General features: G+C 40.4%; 1 protein-coding gene across 1 annotated transcript; it reads right to left on the bottom strand.

The window, feature by feature from the left end:
• Positions 1–12,254: 12,254 nt before the first annotated feature.
• FUNDC1 (FUN14 domain containing 1) lies at positions 12,255–25,005 on the bottom strand. Its single transcript, XM_061359279.1, has 5 exons — positions 24,842–25,005; positions 22,595–22,751; positions 20,605–20,680; positions 14,452–14,580; positions 12,255–12,898 (listed from the first exon to the last, which is right to left on the bottom strand). Exons 1-5 carry the CDS (start codon positions 24,870–24,872, stop codon positions 12,821–12,823), a joined length of 471 nt encoding a protein of 156 aa, XP_061215263.1. The 5' UTR covers positions 24,873–25,005; the 3' UTR covers positions 12,255–12,820.
• Positions 25,006–25,691: the final 686 nt, after the last annotated feature.

Raw genomic sequence — 25,691 nt, 5'->3', positions numbered from 1 at the left:
GATTTACTGGAATAGTTAGCAACTTTATTAGTGTTTGACACGCAGCTGTATTGAATAAGTAAATTTAACTGTAAATAAGAGCCAAAATTCTGTATAATCAGATTAATACAACAAACTATAACAATATTTGTTGAAAGAGAATGATGCAATATTGAGCACATTTGCAGTTTGTGCTGATCTGGAAAGATAAAAAAACCCAACATGTACCTGAAAAGACTGTCACTAGAGCATTATTGAGAGTTTTTTCTGTTGTGTAGTTTTTTAAGAACCAGAACCATTTACTTGTCAATTGGAAATTAAACCAGTGAGACTCAATTAACGTATGACACTATTCCCTTTGAGCACAGACATGACTCAGAAGCAGTTCATAAAGAAGACAAGCTTGTGCTTAGTTTAGCTATGTGACCTGCTTAGTGCTCAAAGGGACCCATCAAACTGAAATTAGGCAGTTAAAAAAAAAATCATTCTAAATAAATTCAGAAACTCACAGATCCTGGGATCCCTCTGCTCATTTATATAGTTTTGTTATCACATTTTCCAATGTTTTGTCAAGTTTCTCCCCTAGGTGGGACATGAAGGTGAGAGGAGTTGTCTAATCACAAGTTTACAGTCTGTGCATCAAATGACAGGTCATGCATAGCATGGTTTCAGCCCATTACCATGCTAACCAGGTTGTTTCTGTCCTGTGCTATGGCTGGCCACAGTTTTCTATGCTCTCAGTGCTTGGTCAGCCATAGTGAGGATTGCTGTAGTGGTAACTTAAAGCACAAAGATTTTTGCAGGGCTAAGCTGCCAGCAAGAGCTGAGCAGATCTGCCTTTCAGATCATGTCGTATCAACTCAAGGTCCTAGGAAAGGGAAGGAACATCATTCCATGTGGTGTGCGGTCGTTCTGGCCATGACTCCTCTCTCAGCTGAGAGACTCCTTGGGATGCAACATTTGCTGTGTTTTGTTGCAGATAATTTACAGGAGGTTTGAGTGACTGGGAGGGCATTTGGAAAAATAACCCAGCTCCTTTTTTAAAAACCAGCAGTTTTGCATTTGGGAAGAGGACAGGTTGTGAGTTGGTTGCATGTTTTCAAACAGCAGCTGTATAGAGGTGGGGTTGAGACTTCCAGCTATAGAGAGAACCTGGATCTGTCCAGGCTGTGATTCAATTGTCTAAATGTGAAACACCCTAAGCATCCAAGACATCCATATATAGCTGGTAGAGATGACACAAAACCCCATATGGATGGGTTGGACATGCTGGGGTTTCCCAAGGACACTGTACCTTCCTGGTTCAGGTTACCTGAGTCCTGCCCCCTCTGTTGCCTCAGCAGAGATGAGGTGGAACCCAGATCTCCAGTATCCTAGACAAACAATTGTATGCAAGCAGGGATGGCACTTTTTGCTAGAGGTCCATCAGGTGAAATTTTGGCTGCTGAAAAGGGCATTCATTATGCCCTATGAATCCCTTTGCAACACTACGCTACCTGAAAAGCCTCTCACTACATTAGATTAGTGCATCCCAAAGTCACAAGCATTCACAGCTGGAAGGAACGCCCTCCCAACCCTTACTGCCTCATGCACAAGGCAAGGCTGAACATTTCTGAACCATCAGTGCTGGATCTTTCCTTAATCTTCTCTTTGAAAAGTTGAACAAAACATCCCTGGGTTATGTCTTCCAGGGCTGCACGATTCCCATCGTTAGGAAGTTTTCTCTATTGCTTAGCCTAAATCTTCTTTACTTCAGTTTAAGCTGATTTCTTCTTGTCCTTTTGATGGACGTGGTGAGCAGTTGATCATAATCCTCTTTAATAACAACTTTGCACATACTGGGAGACTGGGAAACAGATTTTTCTGAGAACTTGGTGTTGGCTTTATAATAACTCTTCCGAATTATTTTGCTTTTTGTAGCACTTGGCCACAAAATAAGCAGTTTTCATGGAAGAAAGAGACAGGAACGATCATTTGATAACCATCTCTATCCCTCTGCAAACGCAGGTTTTTAGTCCTCTGAGAGGCGACCTGTCAGACATTAAACTGATGCTCTTATTTATCAGTGTCATGTGTAATCTGTAAATCCTTCTGGTGAGATAAAGGTTTGCAATTTTATTCCCACAAAAATGTTTGAAGACTTTAACTGACTGGTACCTCTGATCCCCTATTGCACTTGCAGTGGCCTAAGTTACTAGTTGCTGAGCCAAGGAGAGTTATATTAGATAATCTGGATAGTAACACAATAGTCCTCCTGCTTCTTACAGAAGCTGGAGATTAGGAAAAGCAGTGCAGATAATCAACAAAACAAAAATACACTGATTTTAGAAATCACTCAGGAGCGTTTTCTCAGCTGTGTAGGACCTGCTGCCCCTTAGCTGTGCATGTCTGGCTCCTGTTGCGAACCTTGAGCTGCATGTGTCCACATCTCCTCCTCTCTGCAGGAAGAAACCTCTTGCACAAAACTCAATGTGTCTTCTCTGAAAAATTAAACCCGTTTGTCAAGGAACAGGAACCCTGTCTGAAACCCGGAGTCAGTTGGTGCCACTGCCATTCATCCGTGAGAAGCGCTGACAGCATTTGAAAAGCACTGCAAAACCTGTGGGTGCCTCACACTACTGTTCCAGTTTAGACCATGGAACTGGGGACATCAAGTCTGTCACTGCTCCTTATCTTGAAAGGGAACAGTTTGAGGAAGAAGCAAGGAGCAAATAAGACTGTCTCCCAGTGCTGAGCAGGCTGGAAGAAACTCAAGCTCGGTGTTCAGAATAGTGCATATTGCACAGGAATGGTTTCCCTTTTAGCCATTTGTGGAGACATTTGTGCTCAAGATTTACTCAGAAAACACCATGCTTGCATGTTATATATACCTCCTCCATGGTGTGACATGACAGCTCAGAGGAGCAAAAGTGATAGGTGACAGTGGCGGGCACTGCCTTGTCGCCCCCAATTCAATAGGAATTGAAGCAATTCCTCAGTGACCTAAGGAATAAATAATGGTTTTGTAGGCTTGGTTATGTTTCCCAAAACACCCACACTAAGCCACGGGAAGCACCGTGCTGTACCCCACTATCTCTGTAACCTCCCACAGGGAGCTCAGCTGCCTGTGTTTCAAGGACCCAAGACCCAGCTCTGATACGGCACAGCTGTGTAACCTTGAGTGAGGCTGCTGAGGAAAAGCCAAGGGAACATCAGCACATAGATAAGGGAGGCAAAATTACTGTCGGAGGTGGGCTTGGTGTAGAGCTCAAGAATTCTGGAGGGAAAACACCTGCAGGGAAAGGTGTTGAATCCTCTTTTTTTTTAAAAAAAAGAAAAAAGAAGTGAAACTGTTTGGTGACTGGTCAGAAATAAGGGGTTAGTTGGGTCACGTTGATGGTGTTATCTCCCACTGCACAGGGATAGACAGCTATCTGAAATGCCTGTCGTCCCTTGTAGTAAAGGTACATGATCCTGCTTTGAAGCCCAGATGTCCCCCCCAGCCTCAGGGATTCTGTTCAATGTGTGGAGGGATGCTGCTGCAATGGCATCAGGGGGATGGCCATGTCCTGTCTGAGCAGCACAGCTTGGAAAAGTACCTAAAGGGGGCCTACAAGAAACCTGGAGAGAGATTATTGACAAGGGTACGTAGTGATAAAATAAGGTTATAGACTGAAAGAGGACAAATTTAGATTAGATATAAGGAAGAAGTTCTTCCCTGTGAGGGTGGTGAGGCACTGGAACAAGCTGCCCAGGAAAGCTGTGGCTGCTCCATCCCTGGCAGTGCTCACGGCCAGGTTGAATGGGGTTTGGAACAACCTGGTCTAGAGGAACCCTTTAGCCGGTGCTGGGAAGAGGGCTGTGGGAGATGGGAGATGTGGGCAGCCTTTCGTGGGAGCTGCTACCTGGTGCAGACCCTTGTCCTGGTCCATACCCAAGCCATGGTGCAGCCCTGCCTGGCCACAGCCCCTCTGTAACATATAATAATAATGCAGAGAAAAACAACATTTGAAACTGTAAAAACATCAGAAAACCTTTTGAAACGTAAAGGAGGAATGTAACATTGTCAAGACCTCTTCTCATATTGATGAGAAAGGATTTGCACTAAGAAATCCTATTAATAGGGATGATTTGCATAAATCTTTTGTGCAGCAGACTCTAAATCATTTGTATTCTACATACTTCTCCTGTGGCATGTATGTTAAAATAATGTCTTTTTAATAATATATTCATGCTGCCACTTTACAAATGTACGCAGCCATGACTCACCAGTATCTAATTTCTCCTGCAGACATGAAGTCAAGCTCACAGATCTGTAAATGCCGAAACTTCATTAAACCTCACCAGTTCTCAGTAATTCCCCTTCCAGTACGTTATCACAACTATCCCCCAAAAGCTTTCCAGCATCTCACTCTACAATCCTAGGATATGATTTATCACTGAAGTCTGGGTGCTCTGAGAATTTTTAATAGTACTAATTGCCTTATTATCCACTCCAGTGCAGGAGTAAAACCTTTTGACATTTTCCTTCCTTCCCTGAGGAAAACAAATCCCAGTTCCTGGGATATTGCTTTCTGCTGCCTCTGTGATTAGTGGGGCAAGGAATTCCTTTAGGCCCTTTGCCTTATCAACCTCATCTGTCACCAGCTTTCCATTCCTGTCTCTCTCTCAGTGCTCCCTAATCACTTTGCCTCTTCTGCTATTTTGTGCTATTTTTTTCCTTTTTACTTGTGATGCCAATCTTCATCACATATTCTAGTCCTTATTTTCTATCAAAGTACTTTTCCACATCAGGATCTGTGATACTCACCTTGCTCCAGTTTGCTATTTTTAATTTAGTATAGGAGTGCCTATTAAACAAACAAACAAGGCATTTTTTGGCTGTTCTATATTTGACAATTTGCTGCAACACCACCAAGCAAATCACACACACACACAAATTCCTGTATGTCACCTACCAGATGACCTTAATTTTCAAAAAGCAAACCTGATATCACAAAACCATTTGCAAGTCTCTAACCTTTCAAATGCTGACATAATAAATAAATTTGCCGTGTTGATTTGGGTTTTTTTCAGCTAAAAGCTGGAATTAATTGGGTTTTTTAGCTAAAACCTGGAATTAATTGCAGTACCACATATCCTCAGTATCTATTTTTCCTGCTAAGTGTGAACAGCAAGAAGAGACCAGCCATGGAAAAGCATTTAGGATGTATGTTCAGATGTGCAGAAACACAAGGCTAATCCCAGGAGAAAGACAAGAGGGGCTGAGTGGGGGAACGCCTGACTTTCACAGTCCCATAGATGTGCTGCTCACATGGGACCACTGAAGCCTTCTTTCACAGCAGGATGGTGGGTCACCGACACTGGACCACGTCAGCTGTGCCTTTGTTCAGCCAAATCTTGTAAACCCTGAGAAGGGAGGACCCACACCTGCCCGGGGTGACCTGTCCCAGTGCTGCACCACCCTCCCAGTGGAAAACCTTTTCCTAATGTCCAGTGTGACCCTCCCAGACCACAGCTTGTGGCTGCTGCCGCTTGTTGAGGAGGGTTTGGATCCATCATCTTTGTAACTCCCCTTCAGATGTTTGTAGGCTGCGTTAGGTCGTTTCAGTCTCCCCTTCACCAGGCTGAACAGCCCCAGCTCCTCTTGTAGGTTCTATGCTTTTCTAGGCCACAATCAGCTCAGGCGTTTTCCTCTGGACCCTTTCCTGTTTCTCCATATTCCTCTTGAAGCAGAGGGCCCAAAGCAGTCACAGTATTCCAGGTGCGGTGTCACCAGCACCGAGTACAGACAGGCAGAACACAGATTTCTGTAACTGCTGACCATGCTCCTCGTAAAGTACCTCAGTGCGTGATTTCCTTCATTTGCAGTGAGAGTGCAGTGCTCAAATTCCATTTAAGGTCTACTATAACCTCCATGCCCGCTCCAGCACAGCTGCTACTCAGGCAGTGGCTGTCTATGGGGTCAGCCTGAACCAGGGACTGGACTTTCTGCTTCTCCTTGCTGACCTCTGTGAGACTGCTCTTTGTGCAATGCTCAACTTCTCCAGCTTTGCCTTTGAATCAAAGCCCTACACTTCAGTGTGCCAAATAACTCTCCTCATTTGGCATCATCCACAGTTTGTTAAGGGGCTGCATTCTGGACCATCACACAGGTCTTTGATGAAGGTATTGAACAAGTTGTGCAGCAGCAGTCCCTGATGTCCTCTGCTCGTTGCCACTTCCAGCTCGACACCAAAACACTGACTGATCACTGCCCTTGGGGCCTGGCAGTGCAGGCAGTTTTCAGCCCACATAAGAGCTCCCAGTCTCTATATAGCCAGTCGTTTCATCAGAGAAGAACAGGCTGGTAAAGCGTGACATGCCCTTGGTAAATCACCTTGCCACCCTTCATGCCTTTGGCATGATAAAGACATGTTTCATGGAATTCATCTTGCCCAGCCTTCAGCACCTGCAGGTCAGCAAGTCATGGCCTGGCCTGCCTCTAAAAATGGGGAAAAATGGGTCCTTCTAGGTCAGATTCATCTGAATCACTGCAAATGTCAGTTTTAGAGGAAGGTAAATTTGCCACAGAAATGCCTGTTTCCTTTCATTTGTATAAGCAGGCCACAGGGTACCTAGCTCAACATCTGTATTCAGACAGACAAATCCTATTTCTCATGCCTTAGCTACACATTGTGCAGTCCCTGGTTTCTGATTCCCTGCAGACTACATGAGGGTTCCAAAGCCTGCCTAAGGATTCCTAGAACAACATGAAAAGAGAGAACAAATAAGTGTACATCACTTCCAGTGTTTGTTCCACCTTTGCTTTCATTTACAAACTGGTTAGTCACTGAAGCATACGATATACTTGCACAGGCAGCCTTAAACCAAAGCTCTTTTAGAAGCCAGCATGCAATTTAGCTGACACAAGAAACTTTTAAGTTTGGAAACTAAGAATCATATTTGATGCCACACAAATATGAAAAGAAATTAATACCATAGGCAATTCTCAATGTTTTCTAACTTAACATTTGTATACTCTTATAGGAGCGTGAAGAATAGATTCCCTTATTGCTGTTAATTTTCATTCCTCCTCTTTATTGTCTCAAGTGGGTTTTGAAACAACATTTGGCAACACTTGTTTTTCAGACATTCCTTTCATACATCTGTAAGTTTTTCTTACATGTACAGCTTTGCTCAGATGCATTCTGGCTCAGGTTTCTGCCTCGGCAACACCTCGCTATCGAGGCATTTTGATTGTCTCACAGGAGAGGATTTGAAAAGAGAAAACAAAATTCTGTATATTTGTCTGTGGTACGAGTTTGTTGTCTGTTAAACACACGAGGAAACAGTGTAACATTTACTTCACACTTAATACTTCAAGAAAGTAAGATGTTTAATTAAAAGTCATGCTAGATGTATTGGTTCTTAATTCTCTAGGTCCCAGGAGTGGCAAGTGTATATAGACAGCCTGTTGTTGCAATGAAAGTTCAAAGCGTCTATATTAAATGGGAATTATCTGGTTCAATACTCATTAATTCCCTTTGTGGATGTTAAGATTTTCTGTTAAGCATTTTTTAAACATACAGTCCACATATGCAGAAATGGTTTTTACAGCTTAAGGCTGTGAGCAATTGATTTCTTTTTTCAGGGGGCTGGGGAAGGAAGGGGAAAGGTTGATGGTGAAGCCAAAACACTTTGTTTCAAGGATTAGATGAATAACAACACATTTTAGTTCTCAGGTAAGCAGCCTACCAAAAAGGCAGCAAAATATCTGGGCTTAGCCTACCTTCCTTCCTGTTAGAGCATTTCGACTGCAAACAGCGTGTTTAACTATTTAGCAATCACTTGTGCTAAACTTTGAGATGAGACTCAAGTTTCTGTCCTCACTCCCATGAATGCTGACACACATCCACACAACAGAAAGCATCAGCAGGAGAGATCAAGGATATCTCATGCCAAAATACCTTACACTGGTAGGCAGGGTACTAGTCTAGGATCCAGGAGAAGGTTCCCAGGAAGAGGTAACTGAATGCAGTCTCCAGCTTCATCTCTACACCTCAGCACTCCAAGATTTAGACAGCCTCTTAGCTTGAATGTGGAGCCAAACATGATTGAGGTTTCAGGCTGTGCTGGGTCAGCACTAGATGCCTTGTGCAGCCTTACCCCACAATTATCTTAATTGTAATTGGCTTCCAGTCTTACAGGTCCTGATGCATGCCTACTGTCCCAGTAATTAAAAGCCCACTGTTCACTTCCGAGATTGCCCCCAAATCACAAACACCAGCTTTTCCATATGTCCCAGTAGCGTGACATAACTACATTGCATCAGACCTGCCTCCCAGTCACAGTAGGGGAAAACACTCTTTAGCTTTATCCTTCCTATCTAATTTTTGAACTGTAATACAAAATACAAGGGAGGATAACACCTCCTAATCTTGGCAGGTTGGATTCTAATCCTTCTACTCCACCACCAACCTACCCTGTGAACAGTCCTTGAGTGACCAAAACTCACGTTTATCACGTCTCCATTCCAAAATGTCACATAGTTCCAATTGTACTGAATGTGGACAAACATTATCTTTTTCCACTATCACCTACAGACCACAATACAAACAGCTGCATACTGTAATAGTGTGATTTTTTAAAAGCAATTCTTAGAGATTTCCAACAATTTTCAAAAGGAGGCATTACTGATGCTTCTTCACTTTACTGTATGTCATGTATGTTATGAAATCTGCACAGACATCAGTGTTGACTTCTGCATTTTACTCTGCATGCATCCACTCTTCCTAAGACGTCTTGACAAATGCAGTTGAATTGAGGAGGCAGCTGTATCTTTAACTATAACATTTCAATTTTCAGTCTGGCTGCTAGAACAGAAATAGCATTCAAAGACTTCGCCAAATTCTGGCCTCTTAAAATTCAGTAATAAGATCACACAGGTTCTCATCAACCAGGCATCTCACTCCTAATTAAAGCTTATTGCCCAGTCCTGCTTTAACTGAGTTCAGAAAGTGTATTATCCCATTATGGTAATACACAACAGGCAGATGATTTTTATTACCAAACCTCTCTCCCCAAACCCATTCTCCAGTAAACTTTTAACAATTGTTCACTACAGATGAATATAGAGTATGCCTTAGTCAGTTTTTAGCTTAGCATTTGAGAAGTGATTGCTAAGAACTGTTTGAGAGGAAAAAAAAACCCCACAAGCCTGTGGAAGACAAAGGTAGGACAATCCAATCACTAGAATCATTTTGTCTTGAACTTCATCAAGCAGTATTAACCGCAGCCAGCAAAACCTGATGTTGATTTTCTTGTACCTTTAGGTAAAACTGAGCACTCCTGCAGTTTAGCTCAACGTTGCCCCATCCTTCCCTGAATGGAGCCTGTTCCTTGGTTTCAGGAGAAATGAGTTCCATGGACCGATTAGGTGCTATGTGAAAAGCTGTCTCTTGTGCTAGGTTCGTGTTTTCCACCGTTCAGTAAAGTTCTTCAGCTGTACAATAAAAGCCATAGAAATGCTGCCTCAGCCTGTCATTAATTTACATATTTCTAACACTTCTTAATAATCAGTTTTCTACAATTCTTCAGGTTTTTCCCAAAAATTCTCTTCAAATACATTTTCTTCAATCTTTATTTCTCCCTTCTCTGAATCTTTAGACTAACTTTGAAATCATTCCAGAGAACTTGTCACCAGAAACACAGTAGTTCTGCTATGCTCCATTCCATTCTCAATAATGCCATCAATTTTTCTGACTGTAACTATATAGAGCATTCCCCTACATACAGTGACAGTTCTGAACTTCCACATATCAAATCTCAGGTATTTGCAAGGAAATACTGCATTTATTTACCTTGGCACTTTACATTTACCGAAGTTGGCTATTCCATCATGGCCAAACCTTACCAGGTCCAGCTGTCATTGTTGATAGCATCCCCTCTACCTCACCAACCTAAGTAAATATACCAGAGAACTTCACAAGTCTTTCTGTGCTAGCAGAAAGCCTGATACAAACCACCAGCATTCACATTTTCAATTATACAATTTCTCTGTACTTTTTTTGTTCCTCAGACACTTTCCCATGTACAAGAGTCTCATTCAGAAAGCTCAAAAGAAAAAATTAAAACCTCAAATATAATTAATTCAATCAGTTTTTTATTCATTGCCTTACTGAGTCTCAGGTATCAGCAACAGAATAGAAGAACTTTCCCCTGCAGAAGTCAGTCTTGTCCACTGCTACATAAGCTGTTTTCTTGTTCAGTTTTGGTTGTTGTTTTTTTTTTGTTTGGTTGGTTTTTTGTTTTGGGTTTTTTTTTGTTTTTGCTTTGGGTGGTTGAGTTGTTTTTTTGTTGCTTAAATTCTACTTTTACCTATCATAGAATCACAGAATGGTTTTGGTTGGAAGGGACCTTAAAGACCATCTGGTTCCAACCCCCTGCCATGGGCAGGGGCACCCTCCACTAGACCAGGTTGCTCTGAGCCCCAACCGGTTTGGCCTTAAGCACTGCCAGGGATGGGGCAGCCAAAACTTCTCTGGGCAACCTGTGCCAGTGCCTCACCACCCTCACAAAGAAGAATTTATTCCTACGATCTACCCTCTTCTAGTTTAAAGCCATTATACTCTGAAGTACATCACAAGAAGCCTTTTTAAAAAGCACAGTAAAAGATGCTCCTCCCTTGAAATCCTTTTCAGAGCGGACTCCTTAAAAATGCAAATTTACAGGCTCATAATACTGAGGTGGCCACTTCTTTCCTAAAGCCCTTCAGAACACTCCAGTTCATTCCAGTCAGGGTGGGTGACTCATGTCAGTTGGCTCCAGCAACTCTTTTGACATGCCAAAAGTCCATTAGCTTCAGCAGCGAAGGGAGCTGATTGGTTACCTTCCCCTTATTCCTTGGACTGAACACTAAGGAATAGAAGCTTTCATGCTTTAACACTTTCATCTTAATTTTTCTTTCAATCCCAAATGACATAGCAGGCACATTCCTCCTTGGGCTTCTCATAAACTGCAACAACTGAGTTTACATAGCTTTAGATATTCTCCTGAAAGCAAAGTACTTAGGATGCTAACATGTTATTTGTGGCCATGCACTTGAAGGTTTGGTTGGGAGGAAGCAAGAATTTTATTTTCAGAAATTTTTAAGTCTTTAGATTAATTAAACTCTTAAACATCACAGATACGTGACATACTTCATAAATTACTCACCTTGGCCACAAACATACATATATGAACTCAACATACAATACAGAGCTTTGAAGTCCACAGATGCATTAATCTAAGCATATGCCGAGTTACTATGTCAAATGCCAAGATTATGGATGTTTGTCTCATGTCCCGTACATCCAAAGTTCACATCCATCCATCCATTTGATGCTAATGAATCACTATTGCTGCTCAGATATGCGAACATGAACCCACAGAGCCTGCATGAGAGAGACTCCATTTCACATTAACTAACTGGTTAATGTATAAAATTGGAGAAAGCCAGGCAGAGCAAACAGTCCTCCTTGGGTAGAGTCTAAACGACTAAAAGGTTCACAAGTTTGAAAACAGAAAAAGGAATTAAGCATTTGTTTGGAATTCCAAATTCTTTAGAATAACCTAGTAACAAATTACTAAAAACAACTTGAAAAACTACTTGAGAATAAATTTTTCAGTCCATCCACAGTTATGCTTCCCATCTCCTTCGGAATCCACTTCCTGCTTTGGTCCATCAAAGGTGGAGGCAGCAAACACACTGAGCAGATAAAGTCCCATTTGCTTTCCCATACTTCCAAATAAATAGTCACTCTTTCAATAAGCTAACTGAAGCCAGCCTGTACCCTCGTTTTTCCACAGCTTACACCCTAGACAGTGAAAGTCAAATTGACAACTGTAAAAAAACCCCAAACATTACATCCAGTTGTGGAGAACACAGTGACAACAGAGGTGAATGTGAAAGTGAGGATCATTTCCAGCTGCTACAGACTCCCAGAGCAGCTCTCAGTTTATTCAAGGCACTCAGTACATGCACCCTGTGAAGCCCTACAGAGTGCTGGCTGTTGCAAAGTGCTTGGGCAGAAGCCTCCCCTCTTCACCTCACCCACTGAAATCTGAAACATTCTCTGTTGTTTACTGACTGCAACAGTTATCTGTGTACTACAGTTTCATCAGTGAATCAATGTGTGTCTACACATCTAGGAAAAATAACATATACACATTTTCTTAGCACACAAATATCAGTTATATTTGCAAATATGCCCACCAGATGCCTGCAGTGTATAAACACAAGACTTTCTTATTTCCTACATATACAAAGGCCAGAGTCAAAGTTAATTTTCACCTTTAATAAGCTCATGATCCTCTGTTATTTAATACTCTGTAAAAAGGTACTACAGATTGATAGATTATTGCAGTGATTTCTAAAGAACAAGGACAGCCATGAGGCTGAAACTACAGTATCATATATATTATGTAGTCACTGATATTATCTACTACAGCATGAAGAAAAATACTTTAAAAATAAACAATTATTAACCAAAACATAGAAATGGAGCTTTCTTTCTTACAGTATGGTTGCATATCTATATTCCAAGAATAACATTTTAAAAAATGCTAGATCTTGAAAGGTCATAGATAAAGAGTCATGATGAAGATGAACCAGTTTTGCCCAGAAATGGCTTAATGAGCACACTGCAGAGTTTTTCAGCGAATCCTAGTTTTGCCAAGCTTCAAGAGGCAAAAGCCTGAAATGTAAAAGCTTCCACGTTGTCTAGATAGTCCACTCATCTTGCTCCAGAAGGCCCAGTGAACCCCTCTGCTTTAAGAGAGCATGTCACCACAATTGGTCTTCACTGACATGAATGTCCCCAGGAAGAGACTGCTCAGGTCCTTATGATGCCAGGCCCAACAAAAAGCCTCCAACAAACCCACTGGACACCACAATGTTCTGTTTGATAAATTCTGTTGACTGAAAAGAAAGATAATATTTGTAAAGAACCAAGTTAATTAAAATACTAAAATTGGGGAGGGATTGGGGGGAAAGGGTTAGGGAAACAGTATGTTTAAAAACACACAAAGCTTGGTGGCGACTGCTAGCAGCAATGGAGTGAAAACTGACTCTTGTCTGTCTTTAACAATACATATAATATACAGCTAGCATTTTGAAAGTCAAAATACAGAGGAATTGTCATAGCAATTTCATGCCAATACCACTCTTGTTTTGATTAAAACAAGACAAATGCTTTGCAAACTCCCTTGGCAAAAAAGCATGAGCACCACCATGACTGCCATTTTAATCCATTTTAATCGGGACTTCATTTTAATCTAATCTCTTTTGGAAGACTAGATCCTTGGAAAAGAAACATACCTCATTCCATTATAGGCCAGCTTCCTAACAACCTAATCCTATGAAGCACACTTATATGTGACAACATTTGTGTAAAATGTCATGAAATAACAGCACAGAATATAACACGTTACATCAAACATGACATTTCATATATCCTCCAATTCAAACACTTTGAATTGGCTAATAATATGCAATTAGAAAAAAGTAATACAATGTGAGGTCAGGGAAAAATAGAAAATCTCCATCCTGTCCCACCCATTTCTGCAGGGCGATGGAGAAGGACCGATTAAACTATTTAGGGTATAGAAGTAGCAAAAAACCCCACCTTTCTTGAACTTCTACTTCACATTCACATTAAAATTCACAGTAAGTTTTACCAACCTATATGTAACTCCATACAATTTAAACCCGAGATGTTGGAACTCCTAATTACAGTGAGCTAGCATGGCTCTTGTTACATTGTCTGTAGCATATTCTAAGTCAGGATTTACAGTTACTGAGAAAGAAACTTGGATTACTTGTACAAAATGCTAAAATAAGTTAAAACAGGCTAAGCCCACTATTTTTAAAAAAGATAAAAAAAGATAAAATGATTAAAGTCTTCAAATGACAGAATGGAATAGCCCCAGTGACACTGATCAGTATCAGAAGCTATCTTTTCAACATAGCATGTAACTGACAGATTCTGAAGACAGATATTCTTTGAACTGTACGAAAATGAGATTAAAAACCACAACTCTACTTACAAAGTAGCTAGAGCTTTACTCCAGACAGAAAGGTCAGTCTTTTCCAACCAAGTAATTCTGTTATCAGCAGTCTAAGATGATGTGGTTTTTGTCTTTGTAGCTGCCATGTTTTAGCCACGACACCCTCAACTTTTTACCATGCCATGATCTTACTGGCCTTCCTACTTGCCCAGACTCCAGAGGGGCTAAACAGCAAAGCTAATGGCAGTCCCTAAGCTGTATCAGCTGTAGAAATGCTTTAATTTGAGGGCTTTGTGTCATTTTTAAGTATGAACAAAACAGAAAACTAAGTTAACTTTTAATAAAGTATAAAGCCAGACCATCTCTGTTGCCTTCCAGTTTTACATCTGCAATTTCAATTAATCACCTCTAGCACAAGGTAAGAAAAATTGGCTGGTAGCAAACAGGTTTTCACCTCGGACTCACCTCTTCAATTAGAGTATTGATTTCAGGTGCTGCCTTATTTGCACGCTTTTTTAACTGCTTTTTTGCTTTGTTTACATCTTTTTCAACTCTCTTCCAGTCAACTTGTACGTATCCACTATGACTAGCAATCTAGGAAAATAAAGGGTATTTAGTACAGTTCTAGTTAGCATTTAATGAGTCAAAATACAGTATCTTAGTGTCTACAGAGGTTTTTTAAATATTGCTTCAATTACAGCAGGTACTCTGCTTCAAACAGTAATATTTTCCACAGTAACAACAGTTCAAATTAGAATAAGCAATGGCAAAGTTCACTAGACGCTCTGTTGCCAGTCTTCTCTAGTTATAAAAACTTTAACAATGTTTTTCCTTCAGCATTTACTGGAACATTAATTGTAAGAAAGGTGCTTTCACAGGACAACAATGAAAGAACTGTTGCGTTTCAGCTTCTTCCAGAACCATGGAATTCTTATTTGTGACCAGCTATCTGGGGCTAATCAGACTCACCTAAGAAATACTGAAAACTGTATTAATTTTATCCTACATCATTTAAACTGTCCAATAAAAAAAAGGTATTTGATGCAAGAGAAATCTCATACTTTCCACAAAACAAAGCCAGCAAGTAGGAAAAAAGCACGGCCTGTGAACAAGTTCTGGAACATCAGCAAAATGGGTAACTTTTCAGGGATTGTTTATGCCAATTCACACTCCCCAAATGCTTAAACAACATCCATGACACTTTTAGTACATTTAACCATCATCTCCTTTGCCTTATTTCTCTTATGAAGATTTGATCTGGGAACAAAGATAGATGTTCTGTTACGTCACCAACACTGACAGTTCCACCAATTTTCTTAAGCCAAGTTACAGAAGAAATGCATGTTTAAATAAAAACATACCTTAAGAAAAGTATCAAAAATCAGGCAATTATGCATGCTTTAGAGAACAGCTAAACACTCACTAATTGGAAAATAAAAAGAGGGGGAAAATAAATTCAAAGATTACTGCTTATTTTAACTACTAAGACAAACAGATACAGATCACTAACTACAGATAAACGATCATTATACAAAACACTCTTTATGAAGAGTGAGATGTCTCAGGTCCTCCTTCAGGTCATGTTTGGCAAAGTCATGTGAAACTTACGTCACAGAGTTCTATGCAAATGGTACAACTGGTAAATACAAGTCACACATAATGAACTTCTGTGGAACTTTAAATATTTATCTATATGCATAATAATATATAAATAATATTTGATAATAGAAATAATATATTTACTAATACATAAACATAAGCTATATTTAATTGTGTAATTTATTAGGTTTGGCATAAAAAGGAACGTTTCACACTGCTTACAGGCACTGAATTTTGACTTTCACATATTTTTTTCTACCAAATAACTGGAAGTAGGCTATTTAACTTATTTTACAAACAGCTACAATACTTAAGCAATGTATTTAACCACAAATTAGAATTCCATGATCCTGAAAAAAACTAAAATGAAGTGAAAAAAACTAAAATGAAACAAGTGTCAGACAGATTTTGGCTGAATTCAAAACAAAGCTCCTAAAAAAATACATCAATGCAGAAATACTAGAAATATGTACATCTTCCTCTAAACAGATCAAGAATCTAAAAGGGAAGACCTCATTTTGGGGGTACTTTGTAACTGTGAAACATTATTAAGACTAATGAGTAACAAATGTTTAAGAGTAAAAATTTATATGGCAAGATGGGACAAAAGACTTTTAAATTTGTCAAAGACAAAATCTTTCAATATCAAATTAGCTTGCACAGCACACAGAAGCCATATATGCTTTTAAGGTATTTTCTGTTATTTAGATAGGTAGCAATTCCCATCACACTCAACCAGTTTCCAGAACTGATCTGACAAGTCTCTACTTAAATATACAAAGATAAGGAGGAACCGAGAAATAATATAAGTGTTGTGGTTTAAGCCCAGCCAGTAACTCAGAACCACACAGCTGCTGGCTCACTCCCCCTGCTCCCGCAGGGATGGGGAGGAGAATCAAAAGAATGTAACTCCCACAGATTGAAATAAGAGCAGTCCAGTAACTAAGGTATAACACAAATCACTACTGCTACCACCAATAATAATATTGATAAGGGAAATAACAAGGGAAGAGAAAACAAATGCTCACCACCCACTGACCGATACCCAGCCTGACCTAGGCAGCGATCTAGGCCTTCTGGGTAACTGCTCCCAGTTTATATACAGGGCATGATGTGCTGTGGTATGGAATACCCCTTTTGCTAGCTTGGGTCAGGTGTCCTGCCTCTTTTTCCTCCCAGCTTCCCCTCCTCCCTGGCAGAGCATGAGACTGAGAAAGTCCTTGATTGGAGTAATCATTACTTAGTAACAACTAAAAACGTTGGTATTATCAGCATTGTTACCAGGCTGAAAGTCAAAAACACAGCACTGCACCAGCTACTAAGAAGGAGAAAAATGACTGCTATTGCTGAACCCAGGACAAAGAGTTAAATGGTAGAAGCTGTATCTTTAGTCATCATCTGCTGGCATACTACTCCAAAGGCAGCAAACCCATGCCCCTCCATTTCATGTCAAAACGTGCCAGAAACAGAAGGCTAACTTTCCAACTACCATTTGCTTTGGCATTCCATTAAATGTTCCCTCAAAGTACACACACATCAACTGTCAAAATGGGATATTCAATGCAAAACTGAGTATAACTCTTTCTTAGGAGGTCCCTACCCTCAGAAGCACACTGCTCTCTCCCCACTTGACTGAGATGCCACATCATCATCATCATAGCATGGTATCAACAAACACAGGTATAAAACATAGCTAAGGATGTCTCAAGAGTTTGTTTCTTTTTTTGAGGGGGGGATGGGGGGGGTGGTTTGGGTTGTTTTTTCTCCCCCAGATATTTACTTTTCATAAGTTAGAAAATAATTTAAGGACAAACTGAATTCATCAATGGCATATTAATGGGATGAGGCAAAATATATCACGAAAGCAGAAATAACCAAACAAAAATATTAATTTATGGGTAAATAAGACTCAACACACAAAGAGAAAACCTGCAATTTGTATGTTGACTGCAGAACAAACAGCAATGAAACCATTATTAAAAATAAAGAAGTTTAAAACCACACGGAGAACAGGCACTCATTAATAACAACTGTTTTTAGCTAATTCATTATAGCAGAACCATATGAGCTCATACTTCCTTACTCTGGGATTTCACCAAAATGTGCTCTATGAAGTAAAAGTTATACAAGGAAAATCCTTCACTTGTTGTGAGAAATTAATTACAATTTCCTTAATGTAGTGCATGGCTACTGGGTCTTACGCCAACATGTTTGAAGAGCTACATCCATTTCAATAAAAAAAGACAGTTAACTGATCAAATAAGATGACAAAATACCCAGCTCAAAGATGTGATAACTAATCTTAACTTTTAAGAACACAAATTCGTAATGCCATTTTTTTTCTGTTCCTCATGCTAGTTTTCATTTCATCTGTATTAAAACTGAAAAACTTTATACCACTTACAAAATTGGAAAAAAATCTTTTTTCCTTCTTGTACAAACTGACACTCCAAAAATGCATTGCTTTCAGTTTCCTACTACATTTCTTGAGATGAAATCATCACATGTTGAAGAAAAAAAATGTCCTTTTTTTTTTTTTAGATTTTTGAGAACTTAAATGTTTCACTGAATAGGCTGTACCTGAGAATCTTCCCTTCTGTAGTTCTTTTTGTTTTAGCGCCTATTACAATGTCAATATTGCAAACACCAGTTGAAATGGAATCTGCAACTTCATAGAAATTTACAGATAAAAAAAGTTTCTAGTCATGTGCTGAAACATTCCTCTGCCCACTCAGGGGAAACACTGAACATGTATTCATAGGGAAATTAAAATCACGATGTGTGATCTTTAAATGAAAAAATTAGAGACTACAGAAATGTAATTACACTACAGAATTTATGACTCAGCTTTAAAATGCAAAACGTTTTGAATCAAAAAGAAAGACCAAGGCATTTACTTCATTCCTTTCCAACAGAATCTGATCTTGCTTAATCAAAGATATAGACAACTCAATCAAAATATTCAACTCATTTTTCCTCTTGGATAATATTCCTTTTCAGATACACTGTAAATGAGATCGACCAAGAAATCAGGCACTCAAACATATGGCAAATCTATTTTGTGTACAAGAAAGCTCCCCAAACTTTACAGCTCAACAAGTGAAAATATTGCACAAATAATGTGTTTAGGCAATTTTCTTTTTTTATAGGCCTTAGTTTTAACCTTCTAGTTTCCTGTAGTCAGAAGTACTAAAGAAGGCACCTGCAGACAACATTCTGCCTGCTATCCCTGGATGCCAGGCCTCTGTTCCATAGGCTCTTCAGTTGTATTTATGTGACAATTGTCATGAAAATAATTAAGACCAGTGGCTTACAAAATGGTAAGAGTGATTCAGATCTTCAAGTCAGCTAGATGAAAAGGATGGTCAGTACTTCAAGATCCACTGCATATATATATGTGTGTGTATTATAGTCATCAGCGTGCTTGGCTAGTAAGCGTGGGTAAAGCCCTTCCCAAATCTTCGGTCACGAAGTCAAGCCATCATGATGATGATTAACTATATAAATATATATAAAGATTTACTTCTTCCCTCATGACCCAGAAATACACATTGCAACCTAAAAAAATCCAGAGTTCTCCATCACATTGATTCATTTGCTGGCATAGCATATTTTGCCAAAAATTTTTATGTGGGTAAGTCTAAACCATTTCAGATTCGACACTCTTGTAAAATTCATCTCTATCTTTAGGTACAAGCCAAATAACCAGTGATTTCCAGGAGATTCAAAAAGGTTATCAGTGCACAATGGTGAAGTGCTAATACTACAAAACTTCATATCAAGACTATTTTTCCTTGACTTTTTACATTGTTGTTGATGCTTGCTTTTGTGTAATTAAAAATAAAATACACTTTATATTTGTTTAAAGCAACTTAAACCAAATGGTTCCAAGAGCATACATTCTCAGGTAGAATGTTCCAGTTCAGTTATATGTTTATTATGTGCTTTAAAAAAAACAAACCAGTAGAAAACAGCATCATGAAGGAAGTAAGAGTTCTTCAAACACCTGTGACACCTAGGTGCATTGTACAGCAGCAATTAGAGGTACTCCCCAAGACTTCCTGATCAACGGTTGACTGCAAGAGCCATTACAACCAAAGGAGTAACTAAAAGTGGGACATGCCCTTCAGAAGTCCTCCAGGGTGATGTTGGAAAGAATTAATATGTATCTTTTAACATCCTGTCTCAAAAAAGCTGTGTGTTATTGAACCTAAGCAGGCACCAGTTTATTTCCTCTAGAATGATCTGAGAAAAAATGACAGGCTCACAGGTATTAAGGTACTAAAAACACCACTAAAAAACATTCAGAATTACTTGGCATCTTACAGAAGGATATAGGAAATTCTCCTTCACTTAAAGTTTTGTTATCTAATTTGCAGCCTTTTTGGAAATATGTCCTGCCCTAACCACAGTATCTGATGAAAAATGCAAATGGTCGTGCCAGATAACATCATTAAAGAGTTTTGGACTTGAAACGTAATTGCACAGAGGAATGCAACGAAGCTATCAGAAATCAGCAAACCTTCAGAGGCTCAACACACATAACTAGTAAATACAGCATGGGGAGAAAAGAGAAAAACAGGGCTTCAAAACAGGACCTGAGCAAGCCTTCCAAGCAACTGCAAAAAAAATGTACTCCTCCTAAAACACCAATAAAATTCTCATATCTATTTAAAATAAACACAGCTTAAATTACTTATCTCCCATAGGTTTACAGGCAGTCCCTCTAATCTGGCAATACTGAATCACACACAGCATCTCAGTTTCTGCACAGATGTTTCTTTTGGCTTACTGCAAACTATTTTACAGAATAGCGTAGGTGCTGATTTACCACTGATTTTTCACAAATATCTTGTTTGTAAACAATATTCCAGCTGAAACAGAAGTTTTTGACTGGTAAGACTAAAAAGATAAGGGAGATAAGAAGCCTACCTAATTAAATTTTGCCTGACAGTTGAGTTTTTCCTATTGTTTAGTAAATAATATTTGCCGACTTACAAAGTATGAAAAGCTACATACTTGAAGCAGAAGAAAGCCACCACCTACTGCAGTTGCTGCAAGCTTTCCAACTTTCTGGAACAAAAATCCCGCACACCTTAGGAGAACAAAACAGAAAAAAAACGAGTCCAATGAAGTTGTCTGCTGAACAATGCCATACGCCAGTATTACCAACTACAACTATTACTATTTTGATATTTAAGAAAGTAAATGTATCATTTCACATCTCTAAATTTTAAAATCAGAATAGTTAATAAAAACAATTTTTAATTAGTAATATCTAACACAAGACAATGTCAGTAATGGTTGCTAGTTCAGGGCTGTCTTATGGCCCCTTTAAAGTTAGCTTGAGACCTCTGGACATTGTCTTTACGCAGAAGCTATATGATCCTACTCAACATAGTTGTGTTACTAAAGCACAGCATAGTAATATAAAAGTGTCACTATAAGTGTTCCCAAATGAAAGGTAAATATATTATACCATCATTTATATTAACTACACAATCGGTAACTTAAATACCTTAGGTAAAAAGAAGTTACAACCCTTCCACAAGAGTTAAAATCAGCTGGGACTCTTTACTGGGACATGGCCTTAGTCTATTTTTAATGAATCAAGGCAAGAAGAAAATTAATTATCTTGTTCGCAGTCTCCAAACACTTCCACATCGAATAGAGAACAGCACAGACATCAATATCATGGAATAGTTTGGGCAGGAAAGGACCTCTGGAGGTCATCTAGTCCAGCAGCCTTCCCAAAACCGGGCCAGCTGCAAAGTCTGATCCAACCTCCAAACTAAATCAGGTTGATAACGATTCCTGACTGAACTCGGGAAAGTGATGCACGCGTTCAAAGATGATTGTTCCATGACTTCTATAGACAACTCTGCTAGCATCTGACCCATGCCCCACACCAGCTCACACAAAGGGGGGAATATTTTCCCCCCTACATATGCATAGTGAATTCATATTTATATACATGAATACATACAGAGGTATATGTATCTACAGATGCTGAAATACAGTTTCCAGATCCTTCAATAATCCAGTTTTTATGAATTCTCTAGAAGCGTCAGAGTTTAGGTATACACATCTAACTTAAAAAATAATTCTAAGGCAACAGAAGCAAATTTAAAAAAATGAAAAAAGAAAAAAGAAAATCAGACTGAAAGCTAAGCCTACGTGCCTCAAAGTTGCATTGAGCCTGGCCATGAAAATTTAATTTTTAGTTTCATCTTCCAAATCTTGCATAATTCTGTTCTAAAAGTTACCATGCTCCCATAATGTTGCTTTTCATCAAACTTATTTTTTAAGAGTGCTAGAATAGACCAATACCATTCAAATACCTTTGACAAATAATAAATACCTTGACATAGCTGCTAAGGCTGTGACCACATTTCCCAGTTTAAGTTCTCATCTTTACTGTCTGGCTTTCACCATGAGTTATTTTAGCATAACTATACTGTGGTATCTCTCTTCAGTTAAATGAGAGCAGCAGACTGTTAATTTGTTCAAAATGGCTCCAGCTGAATTTAGAGAGGAAAAAAAGACTCTATGAAATGGGGCCTTTAAACAAACTATATTCACCCACACTTTTTTCCTTATTCCTTAGTTTTTTACCTATAAAATATGTCTTAGCCATAATATCATATCTAGGTTTCTAAATCTATACTAGTAAGGAAATAAGCTTTTCCATACAAACAAAAGGTAAATGCAGTAATTTTCCATTTATTTCTTGTACTTTCAGAGCTCTGACATTTCCCCAAATCCCTTTCACAGTAACTGGTAGGTGTTCCCTTAGATAACTGGCATTTTACCAATACTACAAAAACATTTTAGAATGATGAGTCAGAGTAGCCAGTCAAGAAATTGTTCACACATGAATAATCTTGATCAATGATAAAGGAAATCCCGTTAGAGAAGCTAAATACACATATGCTTCAAATAGCCTTGGAAATGATCTTGTAACATAGTAAAAGGTCTGGGACAGTTATGAAAAGTGATGCTGCCTTACCAGCCAGTCACACCGCCCATGACAATCTGGGTAGCTACAGAGTATTTCTCTACAATCGGTCCTGAATTCCGGCCAAACACACGATTCCACCAATGGTGACGCCGCGCATACTCTGTTAAATCCAACACTTCGTAAGAATCGTCGTCACTGTCATGTTCTAAAGAAAAAAAGAAAAGTTATTTTTCTCTGTTACAGAGTAAATTAACAAACTATGTAAAGCCCCCAAACATCAACAGACCTGGTTTTGGTATTAAGTGGTCAAAGGTGAAAAGTTGAACAGGAATCTCCTCCCTGTTCAAGTACAGGAGCTAAAAGGTATCAATGAAACTACCAGGTAGCCTGTTCAAGGTTATAAAAGTAAGTCTTCCTTTCCTCTCCTTTAACCCCCACCCTCCAGAAGCTCTGGTTAACCTGTGGAACAGCTTACTGCAAGATGTTGTAGATAGGAAAAGCTGATATGGACTTCAAATAACAACAGAAAATATTAAAGGAGTGAAAAAAAAAAAAAAGGAAAGGTACAGCAAGGGCTGTCAGACAAAAGGCAACTACCATAGTTAGTGAAGTCTTAAGCTGAAAATCACTGAAAACATTCTGAGAAAGTATCAGTACATGCTTACCCTGCATTTTTTAGCTCATCCGTGGTTTACTGTGTGGTGTTCCTGCCTATTACAGAGGGGCTATAACTAGATGATCTTAAGGTCCTTTTCAGCCCTAACCTAAGCTTCTATCCTGCAGCTGATGGTCTTTAGGCACAGAAGGCAGGACTTTAATCTGACCTACTGCAACTGCTTTGATGATCGTTAGCTATATGAAACATGCCTAACTTAAGAGAAAGTACACACATCTCTTCTAGCTAGACCTAAACCTTGAGACACTGAAAACTTCTGGCCTAGTGTTTTCTTCAGAGGGCCAAAACTTAGCATACACTAATAAGCCAAAACCGGTCTGTTCTGTTCCTTTTCCATAATAAGTGAAATAGATGAAGCTGGGACTTCTACCAAGTTCCATATATGCAGTACAATTCTGTCAACGTTTTCAAACCAGACATCCTAAAACTTCAAATTAGAGATTCAAAACATCATGTGTACTCAAACATCAAATGGAAGAGATAGTTTTAAATTTCTGGATGAAAAATGTATTAAATCACAGTTCTATGGATATGCATGCATGAATTTAAACCCATGTTGGTTAAACATATACATGGTGCAATGCAAGATCAGCAATGATGCTGGGACGCTCCAGAGAGGAAGAGAAATTAAATTACTACCTACAATTATAAAGTAAGACTGTAGATATAAACATTTTATTATTTCAGCACCTAAGCATCCTTGAGTACTAGAACATAAAAAGCAAGTCCCAGAATGCTAAAAATGCTGTTACTGAGTGTTCTTTCATTCCAACTTAGAGGTAATGGCAGCAAACTCTTTAACTCCTTTAAATGGAGAACATAAAAACACTGTCATAGACTGTTAGCTAATGGTGCCCCTAAATTAATATTATTCAACTCAAAACTCAAGTATAACATGTTGTGTGGAAAAGATTTATATATTAAGAAGAAATTCTTCACTACGGGGGTGGTGAGACACTGGAACAGATTGTCCAGAGAAGCTGTGGCTGCCCCATCCCTGGCAATGTTCAACGCCAGGGTTGACAGGGCTTTGAGCAAACTGGTCCAGTGGAAAGTGTCCCTGCCGATGGCATGGGGGCTTGGAACTGGATGATCCAAACCATTCTGTGACTCACATAACTCTCAACTGATGGAAAATACCCCATTCCTTAGAGGCCAATAATATGCACACTCTCCAAGCACACGAAGCTGTGCCTGCGCAGAGCGGCGTTACACGGCAAGGCCATACCAAATACACCTGAAGAGCTGCACGTTGTAAGTCGAGGTGCTGGCAGAGGCCACGCACACCGCTCCGTTCCGCAGCCTCCGGGATCCCCGGCGGGGTTCCCGTGAAGTCCGGGAGGGGTCTGAGGAGGCCAAGGGGGAGACACGGAAACGGGGCCACCAGCACCGATGCAGCCGCCAATCGATCCCGGCCAGAGACGAATCAAAGGCGGCCTCCCCCACCGGCCGAAGGAGGGACGTAAGGGGGAGGAGCAGAGCCCGGGCCATCCCTCCCCCGCGGGCCGGCATCGGCAGGGGACCGGGCTGCCCCCTCCTCCTACCCCCCTTTCCCGTAAGGGGACAGGACAGGACGTCGTTCCTGCGGACGCGCCCGAGCCCTTGGGGAGCTCACTGACCTGCGGCGGAGCGGGGCCTCCGCGCCGCCATGTTGGCCGGTGTTGACAGGGGAGCCGGGCCTGGAGCCGCCTCGCTCCGCCCCCAAAAGGCACTCTGCGCTACCGGCGGATGCGCTGCTCTACGCTCTCCCCGAGCAGCGGAGGCCCCGCCCACTCTGCGGCGCGGGGACCGGGGCGCAGGCGCTCTCCGCTCCTCCCCTCCATCATCCTCCCCTGGCGAGGGCTCTGGGACTCCCCCCACGAGGCGGCGGGTGACGTCACATGCAGCGCGGGTCCCCCGTGCCGCGGGGGACTGTGGGAGCTGTAGTTCTCAGGGCGAGGGCGAGGGAAGGTGGGCGGCCATTTTGGCGGGGGCATCTTGCCGCCCTCCCCTCACGGGCTCGGTGAGTGCGGTCAGCGCCTCAGGGGCCGGCGGCCGTCCCCTTGGCTCTGAGGGGCTGCGGGCCAGAGGCATGCCTTGCTCGCCCAGTCACTGTGGCAGTGGTGGCCCTGGGGCTTTGCAGCCTCGGGCTTCTTGCATGTGCAGTAGAAGACTTCTTCACTCTGGTGATGTGTATAAAGTTCTCAAACAGGCCTAGAATAACTCATGCTATGGGTGAGAAGTTAAGGGGTGTCATTGCTGGACAACGAACTGCGTGCCACTGTAGTGTACCACACATGGTGAGGACACTGAAATACAAGCATCGCATTGCCATAGGTATTCCACGTCCCATAAAAACTAATAACCAGATAAAACAAAAGTGTGAGGCCCCTCAAAGAACCAGGTTAAAGTAAATGTCAACTGTGAAACATTTAGAAAGAATAAATTTGGAATTGCCCAGCCCCAGTTTACTCCCTCCATCAATACCAC

This window comes from Neopsephotus bourkii, unplaced genomic scaffold, assembly GCF_033783945.1.
Source record: "Neopsephotus bourkii isolate Nb327-2 ecotype Australia unplaced genomic scaffold, CSIRO-AGI_Nbou_v1 NB_962, whole genome shotgun sequence".
NCBI lineage: Eukaryota > Metazoa > Chordata > Aves > Psittaciformes > Psittacidae > Neopsephotus > Neopsephotus bourkii.
This window is presented reverse-complemented; position numbering and strand designations above follow the sequence as displayed.

Excerpts from the sequence above, each read along its gene's own strand:
- FUNDC1 (XM_061359279.1), bottom strand. The coding sequence starts at position 24,872 with ATGGCGGCGCGGAGGCCCCGCTCCGCCGCAG. Across the intron at positions 22,752-24,841 it reads GAGGCCCCGCTCCGCCGCAG|AACATGACAGTGACGACGAT; the intron begins GTCAGTGAGCTC and ends TTTTTTCTTTAG. Across the intron at positions 14,581-20,604 it reads GTGGCTTTCTTCTGCTTCAA|ATTGCTAGTCATAGTGGATA; the intron begins GTATGTAGCTTT and ends TTATTTTCCTAG.